General features: G+C 49.9%; 1 protein-coding gene across 1 annotated transcript; it reads left to right on the top strand.

The window, feature by feature from the left end:
• The first annotated feature begins 2,522 nt into the window (after positions 1 to 2,522).
• Positions 2,523 to 8,793, top strand: C8H9orf152 (chromosome 8 C9orf152 homolog). Its single transcript, NM_001206177.1, has 2 exons — positions 2,523 to 2,715; positions 7,014 to 8,793. The coding sequence occupies exons 1-2, from the start codon at positions 2,523 to 2,525 to the stop codon at positions 7,523 to 7,525; spliced, it is 705 nt and encodes a 234-aa protein (NP_001193106.1). The 3' UTR covers positions 7,526 to 8,793.
• Positions 8,794 to 9,186: the final 393 nt, after the last annotated feature.

Below are 9,186 nucleotides of genomic sequence, written 5' to 3'. Positions count from 1 at the left end.
CCCAGAGCTTGGTATCTTGAAATAGCCTCCTAAATTGGAAATTTCATTCAATCCTAAGACTTCAGCTGCCACATATGAGCTGAAGACTTCCATTCTTAGGAGGTAGGGTGAACATTTTCACCTTCATAACCCTCTTCCTGGAGTATATACTCTCCCATTGATGGAGCCCTCCTCAACCCAAGCCAGGATAATTGTGGAGGTCTTGAGGAGGTGAGGGAAAGACAGTGAGACCATTTAAACAAAAGAGTAGCACAGAAATTATGTTAAAATGTAATCTTGTAGAAGCTACACTAGCCTAGACCATTCATCCCCTCTCTCAATAGCTAGAACGTAATGACAGACCAGAAGCCAAGACAAAGAAGTTAGACACTGGGACAAGAGAAAAGAAGAAGGCAGAAGTGCACAGGAGAGACCTCTCTCCTACCCATCAAACATGAACTTGAACAAGCTAGCGGGGACTGAAAGGGAAAAGAAAGCAACTTTAGACCATCTCTCAATCCCCTGTATGCATGACTGTCTAATGATAAAACTTTTCCAATAATGAACTGTATCTTTTTCACAAATGATGATATCTGCATCTCCCTACCAAGCTTCCAGCTCCCTCCTGATGACTCAACGACCAGAGGCACGTCAAATATCACATCTAAAACAAATCCCTCTTCCTCTCCATCGCCCCAATCTGCTCCTCTCCTGTGCCATCTCCATGACGGGTCTACCACTTCTCTACCTGGTAGCAGTTAAAGTGTGACCCCCAAATCCAGATGTTGAAATCCTAACTAGTACCTCAGACTGTGACCTTATCTGGCAACTGGATCATGGCAGATAGAAAGGCTGACTTAAGATGAGGTCGTTAGCATGGGTCCTAATCCAGTAGGACTCGTGTCCTTATACAAAGGGTAAGTTGGACTCAGAGACACACATACATCATGTGACTACAAAGGCCAAGGTCAGGTGATGCTTTTACAAGCCAGGAAATGCCCCAGGCTGCCAGCAAACCACCAGAAGCAAAATGAGAGGCATGGAACAGATTCCCTCTCAGATCCCAGAAGGAACCAACCTTGCTGACACCTTGATCTTGGACTTGCGGCCTTCAGACCTGTGGGACAATGAATTCTTGCTGTTGACGCCAGCCCGTGGTACCTTATTACAGCAGCACACACTACCCAACACAGCATACAGCCTACATGCATATGGCATGTGTGTGTTGTGTGCGTACCCTCCATCGTGTCTGACTCTTGGTGGCCCCATGGACTGTAGCCTGCCAGGCTCCTCTGTCCTTGGGATTCTCCAGGCGAGAATACTGGACTGGGCTGCCATTCCCTTCTCAAGGGGATCTTCCCAACCCAGGGCTTGAACCTGCATCTCTTATGTCTCCTGCACTGGCAGGCGGGTTCTTTACCACTAGCACCACCTAGGAAGCCCATATGGCATATATCACCTAACAAAGATTTACGCTCCATCTCTTGTCCAATGTCCTATGGCTAAATACCATCCCACTGCTTTCCAAAATGTCTCTAAATTCAGCTGCTACTGTTTCCACTGCCTCTGCAAATACTTTGGGTAACTGTGTTAGGAGAAGATAGAAAGCTTTATCGGTCAAATGCAGCCCAGGATAGATCAAAGCTGATGTGTGTGAAAGAGAGACAGAGTTTAGGATTCAAACAGGATGTAGGCACGGTGGGGCTGCCAAGCAGAGGGGGAGGGTGCACCCAGCTGTGGGTAAGACAAACACCAACCTGACTGGTTGGGAAATGCTGAGACCACAGAGGCTACACTGAATGTCAAAGGGGGTGGGGCTGGCTGGAGGCCACGGCTCGCTGGGGCTGGGCTTTCTCCCGGGTTGCACACCGTGGGGGTGAGTGGAGGTCTCAGGGGTACCTTGCTGCTGGGTCGGTCTCCCTCTGCCCAATGCTGGTGCATATCCCCTGGGCACCAGCTCCTTCGCCAACTGCCAACCAAACGGGCAGGTTTGCTGACAAGCATCCGCAGTCCAGTCCGAGAGGCGTGAGCCAAGTTGGGCACCTGGCCTCCCTCAGCACTTAGCTCCAGCTCTGCCAGGAAACAGGAGGTGTCATGGGAGCTCCTGGATTTTGCACTTTAGGATCAAGCAGCGAAGGACCTGGAGCAGGACATCCCCTGGACGCTAAAAGGATCTGAGCAGCTGGGCTTGCCTTTCGCCCTGCCCCCAGCTCCTCAGTTTCTCACTTCTATTTGCTCCTTGCCCTCTTCCTCCTCCTGCTGCCCTCCAGTCCTCACGCTTCTCCGCCGTCCATCTCTGCTGTCACCTTCTTCCTCCATTCTGTATCCCCTCTTTGGACCCCCTCCTTCCCTTCCCTCTCCCTCAATTTCCCTCTTGCAGCCCCCTGCCCCCCGACCGGCCCTTTCCACCCCACCTCCCCTCCTCCATTTCTCACTCTCCCTACCTTGCTCTCCACGGGATCTGGCTACCTTCCTCCTCACTTCCCTGAGCCCCACCACCCCCTCGCCCCGCCCATCCGTGTTTGCTTTCCTCCCAGATCCGGATGAAGGGGTTGCCCTGCCCGTGCCCCGCCCTGCCCCACTTCTGGCAGCTGGGCTCTTGCTACATGGCTGAGGGCTCCGGGCCTCCGGCCCCCCGGAAAGGGCCCCTGCTTAACATCCAGCTCCTGCGAGCCCAGTATGAAGGCCTGAGACGGAAGCAGAGGGCCCAGGCCCACGTCGTGGTGCTCCCGAAAGGTAGGGCTGGGCAGGTGCTGAGGGTAGAGGACCTGGCTGTGGGCAGAACGGGTGGCAGAGCTGTGGGCAGCGCAGGGCCAGGCCTCTGCAGGCCCTCCCGGTGGACAAACGCGGGGAGACAGGGTCAGAACAGAGGGGCTGGTTTGGGTACCAGCTGAGGCAGGGGGCTCCATTCCTGGCCTCTGCTCTTAGATTCTAATCTTGCTGAACTGGTCTGCCTGGTGAGCCGGGCTTGGCCCCACTGCTAGGCCACGTGGGGAGATGGGAGCTGTGCTTCCTGGCTGGGTCTCACTCAGGCACCTCCTGCAAACCAGGGCAATGGGCTCTGGAGAGAGAACACGTGATATTTCCAACAGCATGGGCATCAGCCAAAGGAAACACAGGGCCCAGGGACCCAGGAGGCACCCAGGCTCACCCACCAGCTGGAGAAGCACTGAGATATAGAAGCCCCTCCTTCAGGGGAGAAGCCTCCCTTCCATTAGGAACTCAAATTTATTCCAGGAGGAAGTTAGGAGCACAAGACTCAAATCTCAGCCCCTCATCCTCTAAACCCAGAGGAACCAGTTAAGAGAAGTAGGAAGACCCTCTGAGAGGTGTAGTCTGCCCCGGGGAATTTCCGTGGTTGTTTATATCGTTCACAGTCCCTGGGAGCCCACCCTGCTCTAGGCTGGGCTGGGAGGGAATCAGGGGCCAGAGGGACTTCACTGCCTGGGAAGTGACAGGAAGTGTGCTGCCATGGGCTAAAAGCGCCCCTCTCGTGTGACTTGGGCCAACCAGTGGGATCTGTCTGCACTGACCTGGCACAGCCAAATAGCACCCCCATCTGTGCAGGGAGAGCTGACAGTTTCCTAAAGCTTTCCCATCCTCAAGGGTGTTTATTCACTCACTCACTCAACAAACATTCATTAAACCTGTATCAAGTGAAAGCTGATTTAACACACCTGTGATTCCGACTCACAAAACTATATGATGTGCATGTCCCAAAGACATCACAAACTCAGCACACCGCATAGCATTTACCACCCCTGCCCCAACCTTCCCTGCTGGCCCCTTCTCCTGCATCCTGTAATTCAGAGCTCCTGCCTCCATCATCACCACGTGATGAGTTACCATGTCATGAGTTAGGACAGGTTAAGGCAAGGGGGAGTGCTCAGTCACTGCTTCCCCAGGGAAGGCTTCTGACCCACAGGCTCGGTCAGGGTCTTTCGGGGTACTTCTTTCACAGCAGTCTACAAGTTCACATTCCTGCTCTAGCTGTGAGAAACGGTGTGCTGTCTGACGGGATGTCCCCATATTGGTCACTGAAGGACAGCCTGAGCCCCAGCTTTGCCACTGACTGGCTCTGCGCGGCTTTGAACAAATCCCATAAATTCCTCTGTGACTCAGTTCCCTCATCTGTCAATCGGGAATAACTATAGTCCCCAAAGTATAAGATTGTGGTGGGAACGAAACAAATGAATATGGACAAAGCTCCTTGAGACTTTCTGTGTTGATCGGCTAAGGACCAGGTCACTAGGTCATACGAGACTGAGTTGGAAGGACACTTGAAGCACTTGGACTGGGAGTGAGGATTAAGGTGGTTCTCCAGGGAGAAATCAGAGTCCGATTACAAACTGTGAAAATGTTAGCTGCTCAGTCATGTCCAGCACTTTACGATTCCATGGACTGTAGCCCGCCAGGCTCCTCTGCCCATGGAATTCTCCAGTCAACAATACTGGACTGGGTTGCCATTTCCTTCTCCAGGGGATCTTCTGACCCAGGGACTGAAACCGAGTCCCCTGCATCGCAGGCAGATTCCCTGGTGGCTCAGACAGTAGAGAATCTGAGCGACATTCACTTTCAGATTATAAAAATGAAGTGAAAAAGTGGTAGAGGCAAAAAAGCAATTCCGCCTGCATGTTAGCCATAGGGGCATGGTGATACCACCCAGTGAGATAGGGAATATAGGAGAAAAATATTTCTGATAGAGAGAGATGAACTTGTGAATATGCTACATTCGAGGACTTCCCTCATGGGCCAGTGGCTATGACTCCCAACACCAGAAGCCTGGGTTCAATCCCTGATCAGGGAAATACATCCCACACGCCATAACTAAAAATCCCGCATGCCACAACTAAAGATTCCATGTGCAACAATTAGGACCCGGCACAGTCCAAATAAAAATTTTTTAAACAAGCTGCATTTGAGGGAATTATCTGTAAAGCTTCCAACCAGCCTGGATCTCGGGAGAGTAATTTGGGCTGGAGATATAGGTTTGGGGTCATCAACAAATTATTGGAAGTCGCAGGCATGGATAAAATTGTGGGGGACCAATCCATAAACTGATAGGAGGCTGGGAGGACAATTAGAGGTACAGAACGCTAAATTATTGAAGGCACAAGCAGAGGAAGAAAAGTCAGAGAGGACAGCAGTTGAAATAGTAGCAGATGAATACCAGCCTGAAAAAGGAAATTCATACATGCTGAATCTTGGATGAACCCAGATGAATCTTGAGGATATTATGCTAAGCGAAATAAGCCACAAAAAGACAAACGCTGTAGTGATTTACTCATATGAGGTACATGGAGTTATCAAACCAGAGACAGTAAGTAAAATGGTAGTTGCCACAGTGGGGGTGGAGGAGATGAAGAATTGTTTAATGGGTATAGTGTCAGTCTGGGAAGATGAAAAAGTCCTTGAGATCAGTTGTACAACCATGTGACTGGACTTAACACTACTGAACAATACACTTCAAAATGGCTAAATGTGGTAAGTTTTATGTTGTATGGGTCTTGCCACAATTTATTTTTCTTACATGGAGGAGAAAACCAGGAAATATTAATGCCATGAAGCCAAGCACGTAGAGGGAATTTAGAAGACAGGAGTCCTCTGTGTCCAGCACATCTGAGACCCAGGAAGACAGAGTGGTTATCGAGACCAGCTCCCACTAAAACTAGATTTCAGCATCTCAAGACACAGCGTTGCATCCGGAGAGGCAGGTATTCTGGGAGCTGATTAACGGCAGGAGGGCTCTGGAATTAGCTTTCCTCTTAACATTATGGGATGTATTCAGGTTCTAGAAATGGCAGGTGTTTTGGATCCCGAGCACTGGAGTTCCAGGCTCCTCCTGGCTTTACTCCTTTAGCAGCATCTCTCTATTCCCACTGTGGACGCTGTCACCTGCAGGGCCTTCTGCAGTGACAAATATCAGAATGCTCAAGGGTGCTTTGTTGACATTTCAGAGGCAATTCCAGGCTTGTCACAGGCCTCCTTTCTATAGGAAAATGACATTCAGTCATTCCTCCAACCCTCGCCACCACCAAGCGTTGACAAGAAACTCCACGTTCCACAAGGTGGTAAAAAGATGCCCCTGAGAAGGAACAGAGGCATCAGCCCAGCTGCTCATCCCTGAAGCCAGGGCAGGAGAGCAGACGGGGCTGCAAACATGTTTCCAGGACAGCGGCTATAAGATAAAAGATAAAGACCAGTCCTCCGAAAGGAGCTGCTTCAAGCACAGCCCCTCCTCCTCTGCCTTGGATGCTAAACCCACCATCAGAACCCCATAACACCAAAGAATAACCCCTTTCCACTGGCCAGTGTATATGAATCACACCTGTGGGTGGACATGTGCACGCCCTTGCTCCTGGTTGTTCTTTCAGCCTCAACTGTGACCTTCCCAGCTCTCCCTAGGGTTCACTCCCTCACCGCCAAGACTGAAGTCTATTATTAAACTCTCATTCTTGAATTTTCTTCCACAGCACTGCTTACCACGGGGACTTTTATTACCATAGTTTGTTTGCTTATTCCTTTTCTACTCCATTGTTTATTCCAGGACTTGGGAACACAGTAATGAACACTGAGACAAAAACGACCCCTTTATGACGTGGTCTAGTGGAGTAGAAAGTGAAAGGGTGGGTCCCTGGGTTGGGAAGATCCCCTGGAGAAGGGAATGGCAACCCACTCCAGTATTTCTGCCTGGGAAATCCCACGCACAGAGGAGCCTGGTGGGCTATGGTCCATGGGGTCACAAAGAGTCGGACACGACTCTGCGACTAACACTTTCACTTTCTACTTCACTAGGCCATATCATGAAGGGGTAGATTTTGTCTCAGCCTGGCACATTATAAATACTTAATAATGGACTGAATGAATAATCGTGCGTGAATGGGTGTGTGTTAGAGATAGCGCATGCACTGGGGATCTGGCCTCCTTGATGTCCTGGGCATGGACCTTCTCAGCTTGAAAGCTCTGAGAACCCCCCAACTGAGGGCTGCCCGTGTACCTTCCAGCGGTGACCTGTCGGCGCCTTGCTTTCTCAGGGGGGAACCTGCCCGCCCCAGCCGAGTCCATGGTCAGTGCTGTTTGGATTAACAAGGAGAGAAGGCATTCCCTGACCCCGGAAGAGGCGGCTCCTGAGGCAGAGGAGATGCTGGAGGAGGATGACAGGGGCTGTCTCCAGACCCCTGAGTCTCCGTGGCACACACACCTAGAGATGCACCGCCTGGTCCAAACCTTCCGCCAGGGAACCAGTCTCCACGTAAGACACAAGGACAAGTTCACGGGGTCTGAGCCAAGGCTCCCAGGCTTGTTTGAAGACACTCAGATGACTCAGCAAGAAACCACCATCCCAGAAACAGCCCAGCCTGAGTGCCAAGCAGACGAGTCACAGACAAAGACAGTGGGATCTGGCTTCCACGTGGGCACTCAGGGCCCTCCTGCCATAAAGAGGCCACACCGAGCTGGAAAACCAGCTCACTATCCATTTCCCCAGAGGAAAACTCCCAGGATCTCCCAGGCCGCCCGGAACCTGGGCTTATATGGTCCAGTCTGAAGCTCTCTACTCAAAGGCCTCCACTTTGAGGCCACGTATGGCCTCATCAAGGAACCTGGGAGGCAGAGGCACAAATGAGGCCTGGAGCTGTGAGCAGAGCCGAACGACGTCAGTTGTGGGTCAGACTGTGGGAAATGAACTTCACAGTGGGCACAGGGTCTTGTGCCTCAAAAAAAAGAAAAAGAGACTGCCCAGACCAGACTGCTCACAGCTCAGGATGAAAGGGTGCTGACCCATCAACACAGCCCCATTCTGCTCATATAAGAAGACAGTGCTGTGGACATCAGCTCGGTCCCTGGATCTAGAGAATTCTGAAACATAAAACAGAGACCCTAATCAATGGAAACCTCAGCAGTGCCCTGGAGTCAACAGGCGTGGGCAACCATGTTTTCAGTACTTTCTGAGGATTCCTCACATGTCCTGGAGAAGAGGAGCTCTGAGAACTGTCTCCTTCTGGTTGCTATGCCTGGAGGCCAGCACACTTAGAAGTCACTCCCTTCATTCGTAGTGACCACAGCATTTCAGCCCCAGCCTCCCAGAATATAGTCACCCTGGGTAAAAAGCGTCAAGACAACGCTACCTGCTGTTCTGTGTGTTTAAGGGTCTTTAGGAAGAGTTGGTCTTCTCTCCCCCCTCATTGAGACTGCACATTCCAGCCTCATTATAGATTTATTTCCTTTCCCCTTCTCCCTCCATCCTTTCTTCTTTCCTATTTGTCGTCTCTCTCCTTCCCTCCCTCAATCTCTCTCTCCAAATTAAACATTGCCCATCACTGAAGATATATAGTAACAGAAGCCTCAGAGAAGAAAACAAAGCAATGTTCCTGCTTGGAAAAGTATATGTTCCTCAAAAACTGCTCCCTTTCAGCCACATTTGAATCATTCAGATCCTTCCTGGTATATTTTAAACCAAAGTGAAGCAACTGTTACTTGGTTAGTGGGGAAGAAAGCATCTTACCTGGTTAACTTTAATCAACACACTTAAACACACCTAAGGTGACTTTTCCTCACGCTAGCTTCTCTCTCTGTAAAGTTTCACCCACATCTTCCTTTTTCCCCGTGGTGCTTCAGTCTTGCCCATCCACATGGAGAGTTGTTAGCTAGGAGTGTCATTTTCTCTCAAAAACACATATGTGCCTTCTCCTTGAGCCACCCTGAAACTCCCTCCAACCTGGGGATTCCTTTTGATTCCTTTTGTGAATAATTAATGCATCAGTTGTTAGTTTTTTACAGTCTAATAAAAAACAAGACATTTTGCTGAAAACAAAACAACTTTATCCTTTGCTTTTATTTTACAGAGGCTTCCCACAAGTCAGTCCTCTTTCTACCATGGTAATCAGGATAGGATATGTTTTGCTGAGTAACAAACAAGCTCCAAATCTCACCATACAAGCTTACTTTTTGTTCACTCATAGACATCTCACTGTGGATATGGGCAAACTTCCAGCCCAGCTCTCCTACAAGTACTACTACTAATTCAAGCTTCTTCAATCTTGTGGCACCACCTTATCAACACTGGTTTCCCTAATTACTGTAGCAGAAGAAAGTGTATTAAAGAGTCAGGAACCAGCTCTCAAACCACTTTGCTTATGTTTCATTGTCCAAAACAAGTAACACAGACATATTTCCACTTCATGGGTATAAAGGAAATGCAATCATTCC

Source organism: Bos taurus, chromosome 8, assembly GCF_002263795.3.
Source record: "Bos taurus isolate L1 Dominette 01449 registration number 42190680 breed Hereford chromosome 8, ARS-UCD2.0, whole genome shotgun sequence".
NCBI classification, from domain to species: Eukaryota; Metazoa; Chordata; class Mammalia; order Artiodactyla; family Bovidae; genus Bos; species Bos taurus.
This window is presented reverse-complemented; position numbering and strand designations above follow the sequence as displayed.